We start from the raw sequence: 16,857 nt of genomic DNA, 5'->3' as shown, positions 1-16,857 counted from the left end.
AGACATTGGAGCATATAGACAGTTTAATAACACTTTGGGCATAATTCCAGATTGCTCTCCAAAATGATAAGATCAGTTCACAATTCCATCAACAGTGAATTACTGTCTTAATTTTTTTCACATCCACTCCGATTTTGTTGCTTTCCTTTAATCAGTCTGATAAGTATTTAATGATATTCCAAGGTTCTATTTTTGTAGCCAGCACTAGAAAATTTGACAATTACAGTCTTATAATGCAGTCCTAAACTACTTCCTTTACATTTTTTCATTAGTTCCTTTGATATTTTTCACTTTTTGTTCTTCCAAATGAATTTTGTTACTTTTTCTAATTCATTAAATTTGTTTCAGTAATCTAATTGGGATGGCAATGAATATATAAATTAGGCAAAACTGATTTTTATTATATTGACCCTGTCTACCAAAGAACAATTAATGTTTCCTATTATTTGTAGAAAATTTTTTAAATAACAGTTTTATTTATATAGTTCCTGGGATTATTTTGGTAGATGTACTCCTAGGTATTTTATTTTATCTAGAATTATTTTATTTCATTAAAAAACTTTTTTATTGTTTTATGAATTTTACAATTTTTCCCCAATCTTCCTTCTCTCCCCCCACTCCCCTCATAAGGCAGTCTGTTAGTTTTTACATTGTTTCCATGCTATACATTGATCAAAATTGTGTTGAGAGAATGTGTCGAGAGAAAAATCATATCCTTAAGGAAAAAAAATAAAATTATAAGAGATAGCAAAATTCTATAAGATAACTTTTTTTAATTAAAGGTAACAGACTTTGGTCTTTGTTTAAACTCCACAATTCCTTCTTTGGATTCAGATGATATTCTCTTTCACAGATATCCTATAATTGTCCCTGACTGTTGCACTGATGAAATGAGCAAGTCCTTCAAGGTTGATAATCACCCCCATATTGCTGTTAGGGTATATAGTGTTCTTCTGGTTCTGCTCATCTCACTTATCATGAGTTCATGCAAATTTTTCCAGGCTTTCCTGAATTCCCATCCCTCCTGTTTTTTAATAGAACAGTAGTGTTCCATGACATACATATACCACAGTTTGTTCAGCCATTCCCCAACTGATGGACATTCACTCAGTTTCCAATACAAGTCATGTTTTTACCCTTTTACATGATCTCTTCAGGGTATAGATCCAGTAGTGGTATTGCTGGATCAAAAGGTTTGCACATTTTTGTTGCCCTTTGGGTGTAATTCCAAATTGCCTAGAATTATTTTAAATGGATTATCTCTTTCTATTTTTTTCTTTCAGAGGATTGTTTGTGATTTATAGGAATGCTGATGGGAAGTTCTCCCAAGAGAAGATTCAAAGAAGTGTTCAACTGCAGACATTGTGGAGGATCTCCAGTGAAGGTCTGTCTCTTTGGGGAAAAGGGGAAGAAAAGTCCAGGAGGCAGGACAGATGGGAAAGCCAGCAGGAGGTTTTTAGCTAGAATGCAAGCCAGATCCAGACAGCTTAATAATAACAGAGGTCCTGGCAGCTAGATAGCAAACCAACAGGGAGAATCCCAACCTCAAACAAAGTCTGAAACCTGAAAAGACTGGGATAAAAAACAAGACTGGAGGCAATCCTCTGTTGTCAGAACCTGGACATAAAGGGGAAGAAAAAAACCAAAAACATCTGCAAAGGCAAAGTCTGGACTGCACAGGCAACATCTAGACTTACAACCAGCCAAGGATCAGACCCCAGCTGCCACAAAATAAAAGCTTGGATCTATAATCCCTATACTCCAGGAGCAGAACAGCAACAACAAAGATGAACAGAAAAGCTAAAGGAGTGCTCACTATAGAAAAATACTTCACAGATAAAGATGACAGCAATGTCATATCTGAAGAAGAAAGCAGTGAAAAATCACTGAATGGAGAAGTGTCAAAAATTGGACTCAAATACAAAAGCTAATCAAAGAACTTAAAAAAAGAAATTAGAACCAAGGAGAAGAAGAAGAAAAATGGAAAAAAAGAAATTAAAATCATGCAGGAAAATTGTGAAAAGTTGACCAAAGAAATCAACTCCATTCAAAGTAAAAATAATCAATGGGAAAAGGAAACACAGAAGATAATAGAAGAAAATAAAATCCTAAAAATTAGAAGTGAACAGTTAGAAACCAATGAATCTACAAGAATAGAAGATTCCATCAAACAAAATAAAATGGCTGAAAAAACTGAAGAGAATGTAAAACACATTCTAGGGGAAATGAATGGCCTGGAAAACAGACCCAGGAGAGATAATCTACGAATCACTGTGCTACCAGAAAGCCTGGAACAACAAAAGAACCTGGACATCAGGCAGGAAATTATAAGGGAAAACTGCCCCCAAACTACTAGAACAAGATAACAATATAACAATTAAAGCCTCCACAGAATCCCTCCAGAAAAGACCCCAGGATAGAAATTCCAAGGGCTATAATAGTCAAATTCCAAAGCCCTCAAATAAAAGAGAGAATGTTGCAAGCAGCAAAAAGAAAACATTTCAAATACAAAGGGAACACAATCAGACTGACACAGGACCTATCACTCTCAACACTGAAGGATCTGAAGAACTGGAATAACATATTTGGGAGAGCTAAGGACCAGGGATTACAACCCAGAATGTACTACCCTGCAAAATTCAGCATATGCTGTCAAGAAAAAAAGATGATGTTCAATGAAGTACAGGACTTCCAGAATTCCCTGACACAAAGACCAGAACTGAACAGAGAATTCAATTGCCAAATATACAACTGAAGAGTTACATAAAAAAGGTAAATGAAAAGGGGGACTGAGAAAATTTTAAACAAATATTGGTCCCCAAAAAGGGAAAATATAACAATTCTAATACTTTAGAACTTTATTTCTCTAAGGATAATCAGAGGGTAGAATATATTTAAAGAGAATGAACCTAAAGGATATGGGTATAATTGGGTCTTGTCTCTCAATTGAAGAGGTACAAGATCACGTCCCTATGCTTGAGACAAAAAGGCCTGAAAAAAAAAGTAGGGATGTTAACTTTAACTTAAGTGTCTCATTATATTTTGACTCACTTTAATCACACAGTGCTAAGCACCTTGTCTAATGAGGGTGTCATAAACTTCAAGGACCTGAAACAGTATTGCTGTTACTTACAATCATTTGTAAAGTTATCAGGTGAGACATCCAGAGCCTCCAAATACTTAGAGATCTTCAAGATTCTTTCAGTTAATTAGATCAGTCTTTCACTTAACTAGGGGTTAAGTTCCCTGGGTGGGGAATGGGTAGGTGAAGTGGGAGCAATAGGCCTTGGTTCACTAACAAGGTGTTAAGTTGGGGGGGGGGGGTAAATATGACAGAAAATGGGCCTGGGGGAAGGGCACAAAAAGTTCAAGAAATGATATGGCTTTGGATGACACTTTGACTTGTGAGGAGGATTGTATATGCTTGAAAGGTACTTGAAAAGGGGGTAAGGTAAAAAAATGACTTTAATTATAATTTGACACAATTTGAGTTAATGCTGCTTATCAATCAATCAGGTAAACAATCTGTGATGATACCTTGATAACAATAGGAGCTTATCAAGCAATCAAATAATGGAACTGTGATTGATAATACCTGATTAATAATATTAGGTCACCAAAGGAAGAGGCACAAAGAGTTATAATTTTAGGGGGAAAAGAAGGGACACAGAGGGAATAAGATACATTACCACTTGGGTTTAAAAATCTAACTTAATCTACACGCAAGGGGGAGGCTGGGAATGGGAAAGATAAGGGAAGAAGGGACTGATAAAAGGGAAGGTATAAGTGAAAATAAACTGAAAGTTAGATTTTTAAAAGAAAAGTCAGAGGGGAAAGGTAGTAAAATTTTGGTGAGGAGGAAAGAGATAAATATAATGGAGAAAGATAGCATAGAGGGAAATACAAAATAAGTATTCTTAAGTGTAAATATGAATGGGGTGAACTGTCCCATAAAATGGAAACAGATAGCAAAATGGATTAAAAATGGATTAAAAAAAAAGAATTTGACAATATATGTTGTTTACAAGAAACACATTTGAAACAAAGAGATTCACACAGGGTAAAGGTAAAAGGTTGGAGCAAAATATATTATGCCTCAGTAGAAGTAAAATAATCTGGAATAGCAATCCTAATCTCAGACAAAGTAAAAGCAAAAATCAATCTCATTAAAAGGGATAAAGAAGGAAATTACTTCTTCTTAAAAGGCACCATTGGAAAGGAAGATAGATCATTAATAAACATGTATGCACCTAGTGGCATGGCATCCAAATTCCTAGAGGAAAAGCTGAGTGAATTACAAAGAGAAATAGACAGCAAAAATTTAATAATGGGACACCTCAATCTCCCTCTCTTAGAACTAGATAAATCTAACAAAACAAACAAGAAGGAAGCTAAAAAGGGGAATGGAATCTTAGAAAACTTAGATATGATAGACTTCTCAAGAAAACATAATGGAGATAGAAAAGAATAAACTTTTTCCCAACAGTACTTGGCACCTTCACCAAAACTGACCATATGCTAGGGCATAAAAACCTTAAAATCAAATGCAGAAAGGCAGAAATAATAAATATACACTTCTCAGACCATGATGCAATAAAAATCACATGTAAGAAAGGGTCATTGAAAGATAAAACAAGAACTAATTGGAAATTAAATAATTTTTATCTTAAATAATGGGTGGATCAAACAGCAAATAATAGACATAATCAATAATGTTATCCAAGAAAATGAAAATAATGAGATATATAAAAATTTATGGGATGCAGCCAAGGCAGTTTTGAGGGGAAACTTTTTATCTCTAAATATCTATATGAATAAAATAGAGAAAGAAGATATCAATAAATTGGGTATGCAACTAAAAAAGCAAGAAAAAGAACAAATTAAATATCCCCAATTAAATACCAAATTAGGAATACTGTAAAACAAGGAAGAGATTAATAAAACAGAAAGCAAGAAAACCATTGATATCATAAATAAAACTAAGAGTTGGTTTTATGAAAAAGCCAATAAAATAGACAAAGCTCTAGTTAATCTGATTTAAAAAGGGAAAGAAGATAATCAAATTTCAGTATCAAAAATTAAAAGGGTGAACTAACCACCAATGAGGAGGAAATTACAGAGACAATTTGGAGCTACTTTGCTGGACTATATACCAATAAATTGAACACCTTGAGTGAAATGAATGAATATTTACAAAAATACAAACTGCCCAGATTAACAGGAGGAAATAAATTACTTGAAAATCCCATTTCAGCAAAAGAAATTGAAGAAACCATCAATAAATTCCCTAAGAAAAAGTCTCCAAGTCCAGATGGAATTACAAGTGAAATCTACCAAACGTTTAAGAAACAATTAATTCCTATTCTACTATTTAAAAAAAAATAGGAAAGGAAGGAGTTCTACCAAACTCAAGATCATGTTGATACCTAAACTAGGAAGAACCAAAACAAAGAAAATAATAGACCAATATCCCTAATAAATATTGTAGCAAAAATCTTAAATAAAATTTTAGCAATGAGACTACACCAAGTTATTACCTGGATAATACATCACAATCAGGTAAAATTTATACCAAGCGGGCAGAAATGATTCAACATTAGGAAAGCACTCAACATAATTAAACATATCAATAGCAAAACTCATAGAAATCAATGATTATCTCAATAGTTGTTGAAAAAGCCTTTGATAAAATACAACATCATTTCTATTAAAAACACTAGAAAGTTTAGGAATAAATGGAATTTTCCTTAATATGAGAAACAGTGTCTATCTAAAAACTTCAACAAATATTATAATTAATGGGGAAAAACTTGGAACATTTTCAATAAAATCAGGCATGAAAGAAAGCTTCCCATTATCACCATTACTATTCAATATAGTATTAGAAATGCTATCAGTAGCAATAAGAAAAGAAAAAGAAATTGAAGGAATCAGAATTGGCAACAAGGAAGCAAAACTTTCACTCTTTGCAGATGATATGATGTAATACCTAGAAAACCCAAGGAAATCATCTTAAAAAACTCCTTGAAACAATTAGCAAATTCAACAAAGAAGCAGGATATAAAATAAACCCACATAAATCATCAGCATTTCTATATATATATATATATATATATATATATATATATATATATATATATATATATATATATTAACAACAAGGCCCAAGAACAAGAGATAGAAAGAGAAATTCCATTTAAAATAATTGTAGACAACATTACATACCTGGGAATCTACCTCACAACACAAACCCAGAAACTGTATGAACACAATTATAAATGTCTCCTCACCCAAATGAAGTCAGATCTAAATAATTGAAAATATGTCAATTGCTCATGGTTAGGTAGAGCTAATATAATAAAAATGACAATTCTATCCAAATTAAATTACTTATTTAGTGCCACACCAACCAAACCTTCAAATAATTACTTTACCAAGCTAGAAAATATAGTAACAAAATTCACCTGGAGCAACAAAAGGGCAAGGAACCGATGAAAGAAAATGTAAAGGAAGGTGGCCAAGCTTGACTAGATCTAAAACTATTCTATAAAATGGCAGTCATCAAAACTGCCTGGTACTTGTTAAGAAACTGTAGCAAATGACTACATCAAACTACTGTTTGACAATCCAAAGACATTGGCCTCTGGGATAAGAACTCACTATTTGACAAAAATTGTGGGAAACCTGTAAGATAGTATGGCAAAAACTAGGCATAGATCCCCATCTCATACCCTATATCAAAATAAGATCAAGATAGGTACAGAATTTAGACATAAAGAGTGATATCATAGAAAAATTAATAAACCAAAAAATACTCTGTTTATCTGATCTGTGGAAAAGGGATAAATATCTAACCAAACAAGAATTAGAGCACATTATAAACTGCAAAATTTAATGATTTTATCTATATTAAATTAAAAAGTGTTTGTACTAATAAAGTTAGTGCTGGCAAAATTAGAAGAAAAGCAGAAATCTGGGAAACAATTTTCACAACTAGTTCTGATAAAGGTCTCATTTTTAAAATATATAGAGAATTGCATCAAATGTATAAGATCACAAGTCATTACCAAATTGATAAATGGCCAAAGGATATGAACAGACAGTTTTCAAATATAGAAATTAAAGCTATATATAAGCATATGAAAAAATGCTCCAAATCACTATTGATTAGAGAAATGCAAATTAAAACAACAATGAGGTATCACCTCACACCTATTAGATTAGCCCAAATGAGAAAAAAAGGAAAATGATCAATGTTGGAGAGGTTGTGGACAATTGGGACATTGATGCATTGCTAGTGGAGTTGTGAATGGATCCAACTTTTCTAGAGAGCAATATTGAACTCTGTCCAAAGAGCAATAAAACTATTCCTACCTTTTGACCCAGCAATTCCAATTCTAAGACTATATCCAGAAGAAATTGCAGAAAATGGGAAAAATCCTACATATTCTAAAATATTCATAGCATCTTTTTTTGTAGAGGCAAAGAATCAGAAATTGAGGGGATGCCCATCAATTGGGGAATGGCTAAACAAGTCATGGTGCATGAATACTATGGAATATTATTTTTCTATAAGAAACAATAAATGGTCAGATTCTTGAGAAGCACAGAATGACTTACAGGATCTGACGCAGAGTGAAAGAAGTAAAGTCAAGAGAACAATGTACACATCAACAACATTATGAGATGAACAACCTTCATGGAAGCAGCTCCTCACCAGAAGAAGAAAAACAAAACAAAACAAAACAAAACAAAACGCATAGAAAAAAACACCCCTACCAAATTTGATGAACACTTTATAAAAATTATCTCTTATGTATCTCTTTCCCTTAATCCTAATTCCTCATGCCAAAAATTTCTAATTTGTAAATATATTTAAGAAAATATGTATGTAAAATGCTAACCTAACTGTTCCCTATTAAGGGGAGGGGGGGTGGGAAGGAAGGGGGTGAGAAATTTTGTAACTTGGAAATATGCATGTACTAATGGATGAAAATAAATAAATAAATTTTCTTAAAAAGTAACTTCTTTAATAAAAATCTATTTTCTTTTACACCTGCATTCCTGGGTCTTGGAGTGATTCTTCCCAGTGGATATTCAAACCCAGCAGCAACAGTTTGAGATGAATATTTTTTTTAAATCAATTTGAGGAAAACTCCAATTGTGCCTATGCTTTCAAATATCTTTAAGAGAAGTGAGCCTTGTACTTAATCAAAAGCTTCTTCTGTATTGATAAAATCATATGCTATTTTTACTTTTATATTGATATAATCAATTATGATAATAGTCTTCCTTAGAGTAAACCATCCCCACATTCTTGGTATAAATCTGACCTGACCATAGAACATAATCTTTGCATTACATTATTGCAATCGTCAGCAAGTACTTTATTTAGAATTTTGGCATCCATCTTCAGGAATGAAATTGGTCTAAAATTTTCTTTCTTTGTATTCATTCTTCCTGTTTGATCTAAAAATATAATTTGTTTTATAAAAGGTGTTTAGTAGGATCCTTTTCTTGCCTCTTATTCCAGATACTTTATTCATTATTGGAATTAGTTGGTCTTTAAATGTTTGCTAGAATTCACTTGTAAAACATCTGGTCCCATTGCTTTTTGATTAGGAAGTTCATTTATTACTTGTCCAATTTCTTTTCCTAAATTAAGTCTATTTAAGATCATCTCTCCCTACTTCCCCTACTGGCAGTAGTTTTTTGAACAGTTTTCCCACCTCTGGTCTCTCATCTCTCTAAATCATCCTTCATATCATTGTCCCTATTGCATCTTTCTTAAATACTATTCTATTTATGTCACTTTTCTCATCATAAACCTTGAAAGGAATGCTTCTCTCTTCTAGCCCTGAAAGGTAGTGCACAGGAACATAAAGAATTTCAGATTTGGAATCTGAAGATCTGCCCCTGTCACTTGTTAGTTCTGGATCTGGCCATCAATTTCCCAATCTAAAAAATGAGGTATTTAGATTAGATAACACTCATCTCAGATTTAATTCCTGAGTTTACCTTTTTCTCCCCCCATGCAATCTGGGTTAAATTCAAGCCATCACTCATTTTGCAACTTAATATTTTGAATAACCTCATTACAGATGTTCTTTACTCTAGTCTTTCTTCCAATCTGAGACCTTGATCTTTGTAGTTCAAATGCTCCATGTATTGGCATTAAGGATAATGATCACCATGAGCTACAGTATGCAGTAAGGATTGCTCATGGAAATGGGCTCACTTACTCACTTACAAAGAAGATGTGACCCACCAGTATTTTAGAATTAAGTTATTTAAGGGGCAGCTTGGTAGTGCAGCAGATAGAGTGCTGGTCCTGGAGTCAAGAGGACCTGAGTTTAAATCTGGCCTCAGACAATAATTGCCTAGTTGTGTGACCTTGGGCAAATCACTTAACCCCATTGCCTTAATTAAATAAAATTTAATTTAAGAAAAAAAGAATTAAGTTATTTAGTCTATAGACCTTATCAAGACCTTATTGAATATGATTTTCCTTGCATCATGAGGTGTATTTAATACTTCTGTTTTCTGCATTGGTTTGTCAATGTTTTAAACCCTAATGCATAGGCAATTTTTTTGTAAAATGCCACACATAGTTGAGAAATTAGAAATTCTTTACTATTCCTACTCAATTAACACCAAGGGGCTTTCATATTAGTCACAGAATCATTCACAGCTTACAACCCCTGTCACCAGTGTTGATTGTGAAGTCAACTAATAGACCAGTGAAATGAGGCAGAGGTCAGAAACTGGACCCAACTCCTGATGCCAAAGCTATGTTAGTTTTTACCTGGAAAAGAACCTGGTTTCATATCAGGCATAATTCCATGCTATTTTTCATGTCAAGAGAGGAAATATATCAATGAAAAAGTGAGTCCCTTTACATGAAAAGAGACAACTTTTTAAATTCTATTTCCATGTCCAAAATTCCTCTGAAAAAGGGAATCAGAGTGAATCCTCCATAAATCATAACTTGCATGGCAGCCAAGACTAGAAACCTCCATGTGGAGTCATAGAAACAAATAAATTGGGTTTAAGCAAAGATTAAAGGTTCCTGGGGCATTCATTATAGTTGTAACCTTAGAAATTAAGGAGAAAGAGGATTGTGTGCCTCTAGGATGGAATAGAACAACTATAAAAACAACATAAGCAACAAAAAATCCTCAGAGACTTGACCTTCAGCACTCAGACAAGTGACTGAATTGTCCTGACCTCTGAGAACCCACCACCCAACTATAAACATTCATCAAGGAGAAAAGGAATTACTCACGGGTAACATTCAGTATGAATGGGTCACTCCTGGTGGCACTAACCCGGTTGCGGATTTCACACTGATAGGGTCCTTGGTCTTCCCTGGTGACATTGATTATAGTGAGTATCCTGTTATCTAGGGACAGCATCATCCTGTCACCAGCTGGGGAACCTTTGGGTGGAAACCACCAGAATGTGACATCTTGACTCAAAGTCTGGCATGTCAAGGAGACAGTGTCCATGTTCTCCTCTGAGGTCATGTTGGTGATGGCAATGGTAGGTTTGGATAGTGCCTCTGTGACAGAAAACAGAAAGAAAATGATTGTATTTGGTCCTTTTTCTTACCCTTCCAACCAAGTATCTGGTTTGGAAGTAGGTTCTACAAGGGCACAACAAAGTTGGAGGTTCTAGAGATTTAGGCTAAAAATCTGTAATTTTATTATCATGGACACCTCTTTCTCTAATGTAGGTCATGGTTTTTCTAGTCTTTAGTAGAAAGATTGTTTTGAGTTACTGTTGCACACAAAGACATCACCTGCAGCCCAAGTCCCTGGTGCCAAATCTTTCCAAGTCAAGGCATGTTGGTCTAGGGATGATATCCATTACTTGGACTGTACTTGTGGCATTTCAAGTTTGGCAGGACCTTGGTCTGGACTTAAAGAAGCCAAGGTCTCTTCTACACCTTGATGAGGATGTTGGTGGAGGCCTGAGGGGACAGGTCAGAGACAGATTGTTGGGACCTAGTCTTCAGAGAGGAAAAGAATACCTTAACTCCAAAAGGAAAAAAGGAAGGACAAGATTTAGGTCAGTTAGCAGTGGAATGCAGAAGTCCTAGGCTTGGAGTCAGGACACTTACTTGAAGTCCAGGGGTTTTGACCTCATAATAGCATACCTTGTGCTATTTACATAATACTTCTTGAATTCCCTGCTTTCTGCTCTCCCCATTCCTTATTTGTTTCCTCTCCTACAATATGAGATATGTTGTTACACAAAGAAGCTGTACCAAGGTGGGCTAGGCTTCCCTGAGCCTTCAAGGCCCAAAGAGGGCCCAGATACTAGTCTTTCCTTATCCCTGAGTTCTCTGTGGTTGGCAGGTAGCCTTTCCAGTGAGAAAAGTAAGTGTCCCAGAATAATCTCTGGGGAAAATTCATTTTACTTATAGGAATCCCTCTTTGGGTCATCCTTCTCCAGTTATCTTAAGGATTAATTTGCAAAAAGGACAAAATCAAAAATATTTCATTTTTCCTGACCATCTTTCTTCCCCCATTTTGTTAGGTTTCCAACTCACTCCCTTGGACTCTATTAAGAAATATAGAGTGAGGAGAATATTCCTCCTATTTAAAAAATGCTGAGAGATCCTTGTATCCAGTAAGGGCATGTGTTATTGGCCAAGAATCTGAGAAGATGGAGGTTAGTTGGCCATCTTGATATATGATGAGGACAGGAAGGGCAGTGAGCCTGCTTCTAGGAAAGAAGACCAAGGCAGCCTTTGTGGATATGCTGTGAGGAATGTAGGGTGTTGGTCTTCACAGGGTGTGGAGGGGAGGGTCCTTAGGGAATCCATTACAAAGGGGAAATGGCCCAGCCAATCACAAAACTGGGAGAGTTTTCCTAATCCCATTTCAGAGATGGCAAACCCCAAATTGGTTCTCAACGAGTCAAGAGTGGCCTAGAGACCTTGACCTAATGCAACTGAGTTTGCACAATTAGGTAACTGAACACTAACCTACACCCCCCCCCTGTGATGACTGGGGTTCATCAGCATTGGGGTCCCATATAACACATGATATGCTGGGAAATCATATTAGGGTGCATGTCATGAAATGGGTGGGCCTCTTAGATTGTAATCAAATTCTGAGAGCCTATGAAAATCCAAGAGGGAGGAGAAAGAGTTTCTGAAGACTATAAATTACCTGATATTCCAAGGCCACCTCATGCCTCATGCCAGGATGCCAGGTGAGGTATCTGTGTCTTGCAAGGTTTGTGTATAAAAATAAAAATAAAATAATAAAATAATAAAAAATGAAAATTTTCTCTTACTCTAGCAAGTTTTTCTTTCATTCATTTATAACATATGCCAAAGAGACTAGTGTTAGAATTACTCAAATCAGAAAAAGTTCAGTTTCAATCTTGCCTCAAAAAATTGAACTGTGTGATTTGCCAGTAAGTCATTTAAGCCCTGTGCCTAAGTTTCCTCACCTGTAAAATTGAATTAATAGTGCCTACCTCACAGTTGTTGGGAGGATCAAATGAGGCCAACTCTATAAATTTCTTTGTAAAACATAAGGTGCTATACAGACATGAGCTATTATGCTTTTCCAAGAAGGCAGGTTCCACTAAGAGGGTTTTGGCTGGAGGGAGACAGGGGGCATTGCAAGGCTTTGAGGTCATGCACTAGCCTGGTGCCTGAGCGGGTCTGACAGGAGCTATAGATCATGAAGAGAGGGGAACAGAACACAGACCCCCTGGACACCAGACTGCTCATCACTCACTATGAATTATAGTGGAAAGAGCTTTGGATTTAGATTCAGAGGATTCTTGATTCAAATTCTTCACTACCTGTGTGTTCCTGGCCAAGTCTCTTTCAAGCTCCAGGCCTCAGGCTCCTCATTTGTAAAATGAGAGGGTTGTACTAACTTCTGAGGGCCTTTTCCAGGATATAACCAAGGATCTAGCCTTCTCTCAAGGCTGGGTTTCTCTACTTTTCTTTGTGTCTCTCCAGTTCACCCATCATACCATTGGGAAAACAATAGGAAGTATGGTATGATCTAGGGATGTCACTCCTCTTCTCAAGGATCTTCAGGGGCTCGTTATTATTTTGCTTCTCAAGGTTCATTATTATTTCCTTCTATGTTCGGGTCCTTGCAGTCCCTTGAGCTATTCTTTCTTTACAGCCTTACCTCATTCCTTTGCTTTCCCTCATTATATCCTCTGACCAAATTTAATGGCAGTCTACCTATGAGGTATGCCTCAGGCTCTGCCACTCCCAAGCCTTGGATCACAGATAATAAGGTTAGAGGGTAACAGCTTTAGAGCTGGTAGGAACTTCAGAGATCATCAGGACAATTGACTCTTCACATCTTGGTCTGACGAATCACTTGGATCCGTTCGTTCTAAGGAACCCTTGGACTGTGTTTAAATTTTAGATTTTTAATGGTATTAAATTTACAAAAGGAAATATAAAGAATGATAAAGTAACTGGATGTCAATGAAAAGAAAGAAGTAATATTTTCCCATTCACATTTATAGATCCACTGAAATCTAAGAATCCTTGATCTTGGGCGATATCCTAATTGTTAGAGGAGAAACTTGGGACCCTGTGTTGTGACATTTCCAGACTCAAACAGCCAGCAGGTAGATCAGAATTTGAACCCAGGGCTTCTGGGCCTCTTTATCTCTTGGGAAGTTCTTCAAGGCTCAGATATAAGGTGAGCAGCACTTTGCAACAGAAGTTGGTGTTAGAGAAGGGTTTTGATCTCAGGTCTTCCTGGGGCTCTGCCCTTTGTTCTTCCACTAGACCACAATGTATTATGTCTTACAATGGGGGAAGTGAGAGAAATTTTTATTTTTTTAAAATAATTCCCAGAGACATTCAAGGAAGAAAGTGCAGCCAGAGTGTACTGTACCTCATGGTGAACTAAACAGTCTCTGAGCTTTCTTCCACCTCTATGTCCCTTTGCTGGCCAAAGCACCAGCTGTGACCAATCCAAGGGAAGTTCCATGTCAGGGAAGAGGAGGAACAGCAGATGAGGGGCTGAGATTCCACAGGAAGGCCATTCACCATGGACACTCCCTATTCTCTTGATCCAAAAGAATGACCATGACCAACAAGATGCTCAAGCTATGCAAAGAGATTTGGGGAGGGGGGGATGATCAGCAAGAAGGAAGAAGGCTAGAGCAAGGAGCAAACTCCTCATGGGTTTGGGGGTGTTCAGAGCCATCAGCAGCAGAAGCCCCAGCAGCCTGGAGACCTCATGCTCCCTCAGAGAGACAACACAGACCAGAACCAAAACCCAGCAGGGGACACTCAACATAAGCCCTTCTAGCCTCAGGGCATCACTGCAGAAAGGTGGGGGAGTCAGTGTCTCCAGGTGTTCTCTCTGACTCCACCCTGGATGACTCAGTTCAGCAAAACTTCCTCCTGTCTTGATTTTGCCACTCTTCTTTAGACTCTAAATGTTCTAGCTCACTTGATTTCCATCACAAAAATGTTCAGATCAAGACTTACCTGACAGAGAATTTACTAGCATTTAGGTTATCCTCCTTTTTGACCTGTGATCACTACCAGCACCCCTCCTTTTTTCCCCTATGCATATCCTCTTTCTGCCAGGCTCAGGCCACTTCCCCCAAGAAGTCTTTCCCCTGCCCCAGCTGACAACTCCCTCCTCAGAGTATCTTCAAACTCTTTTCTCTTGATACAGGACTCTGTGCTGTATCACATAGCTGTTCAATTTATTTGCTGACATGAATTGAACAGAAAAAGCTAATGGAACATCCAAAGAGTAGGGATGCTTCCCAGCTCCATCACCCTTAAAGGTCTTTTCTCAGGACAGCCAGAGAAGCAGCGAGTAGTAGCCCCGTTGTTACAGGGGAGGCCACAGAGAGTCAGAGAGCTGAGGTGTGTTACCTGAGGTCCCATGGTAAATGCTAGAACTGGAATAGGAATCCAGATCTCCTGATGCACCTCTAGGGCTCTCTTCTTTCCTTGGACCCACCCTCCTGGCAGGATCTGGAAGCCCTGGGAGAGCCTAATCCTTGGGTTTGATGAAAAACCCAATCCTCTGATCTTCCAGGTTTGAGAAGGCTCTTCAGGGAAACTGAGGCAATCCTGGACCCATCCAAGTTCCTTGTCTCAGATCCTATCACTGGGTTCTCATGGAGCCCTTTCCTCCCAGGCTCTTCAGAGAGACTCCTGGGCTGAGCTTCCTTCTAGAATCTCAACTACTACAGTGGCCTGTGCTGAGAAGGGTAACTATGTCTGCCAGCCTTGGATGCCCTTCTTCTTCCCCATAGAGTCCCTCTCTTCCTTACATAAGGGGAAATGAGAGAAATTTGTATTTTTTTTTAAAATAATTCCCAGAGCCATTCAAGGAAGAAAGTGCAGCCAGAGTGTACTGGCCTCCAGATGGTCCTGGGCACCAGGCAGCCAGGTTTCTGGCTCTTGGAGAATGGGCAGTCTAGACTTGAGCTCTGCCAGACCCAGCTGGTAAGTGAGTGTCAGTTACTGTCCCCAGCAATGTTCCTCCTGCCCCATGGACTTTTCAGTAACTTGGGGAAGGTGAACTTCAGGAACTGGCTCCCTGTCTCAGGCAGAACTGGAGGGGCCAGGTGCCACTGGGAAAGCTGAGATGGAGGAGAAAGTTACTGCCTAATTAATGATTGCCAAGACCCTCCAAAACTAGGGAGCTCTGAGGTCCCCTGGGCTCTCTGTGACCTATGATAAGGCTGGCCTGGGTTTGGGGGTTCTCACCTCCTTGGTCTATTCTGTGTAGGGGCATATCATGTTCCGCATTCTCCCAGATCTCTGGATAAGGAACTTAGGGATGACTGCTCACCCCAGATTAAGGGAGGGTACTGAAGAGACCCCTTGAGCCAGGGGAAGGGCAGTACTCACCATACACTGATAAATGTCCTTGTGCTGTTTCTATCACTCCAGTAGTAAAATCAACAATTTGTATAATATAGTCACCGGTATCACCAAGGGTAAGGTTGGAGATGAGCAGGGAGCCGTGGGGGAGCACCTTCTGCCAGCTATTAGTTGATAGATGTACTCCAGTCAGAACAATGTAGACAGCGATCTGGTTGAGAGTTTCTACTGACTTTCTGTACCAAGTATAGCTGAGGGCCCTTCCTGAGAAGCCCTGGATGTCCAAGGTGATGCTGCTGCCCACAGTGCCATAGGGAGGGTTTGGCACAACCCTGACAGGAACATTTTGAGCAAATGTCAATTGGATACAGCAGCAGAGGATGGAGACTGAAAGGGGAGGAAGGAGGCAGAGGTCAATAGAATCCCACTGACTCCTAAGAGGCCCAGGACCCTAATCTGTCCCCAGCATGAGGGTGGGGGCTTTAAAGGCTGACTCAGGGTTTTCTGAGGGCTCAGTGAGGTATGATTGAAGGGGAAACCCAATAGCTGGATGCATCATCTTGTAGAGACATACCACAGAGCCAAATCAATAAAAATATACCCCAGCCCCAATTCTGCAATTTCCCCAAGTCCAAGTTGAAATAACTCTGTTTAGACCAATCAATAAGAAAACAGTACTCTGGACTATAAATCACAGGAGGGACTTTCCCTACAGAAGTGTCTGCACACCCCTTCTTCACTGTCCTTTGGCAAAACTTATGATGAAATCAAGCTGAGTGGGCCTTTCTTTATGCATTCTGGGTAATTTTTGCACAGTTCCATCAAGTCTATGTGGCCCCCTCATAGCACAAACTCCTCCCTGTACTGCAGAATTATCATGTCCTATTAGAATCACAGCCATACTTGTCCTAGATAAGCCCCTAATTTCACCCAGCTCAGCACCCTGCCTCCCCAGGAAGTGGGGTCCAGTGGGGAGTGTGACACCCCTACCCCAATAAATACCC

At 38.0% G+C, this 16,857-nt stretch overlaps 1 protein-coding gene across 6 annotated transcripts in view; it reads right to left on the bottom strand.

Moving 5' to 3' along the window:
• The window catches only part of LOC141509656 (cell adhesion molecule CEACAM1-like), a 40,329-nt gene that overhangs the window by 9,760 nt on the left and 13,712 nt on the right, over positions 1 to 16,857 (bottom strand). For all 6 annotated transcript variants that reach the window (XM_074219356.1, XM_074219352.1, XM_074219351.1 and 3 more), the window contains 2 exons: positions 15,881 to 16,240; positions 10,286 to 10,561 (listed from right to left, as the gene is read on the bottom strand). In XM_074219356.1, the coding sequence (XP_074075457.1) occupies positions 10,286 to 10,561; positions 15,881 to 16,240 (636 nt within the window). The remainder of the gene's footprint in view (positions 1 to 10,285; positions 10,562 to 15,880; positions 16,241 to 16,857) is intronic.

This window comes from Macrotis lagotis, chromosome 1 (assembly GCF_037893015.1).
Source record: "Macrotis lagotis isolate mMagLag1 chromosome 1, bilby.v1.9.chrom.fasta, whole genome shotgun sequence".
Classification (NCBI taxonomy): domain Eukaryota; kingdom Metazoa; phylum Chordata; class Mammalia; order Peramelemorphia; family Peramelidae; genus Macrotis; species Macrotis lagotis.
This window is presented reverse-complemented; position numbering and strand designations above follow the sequence as displayed.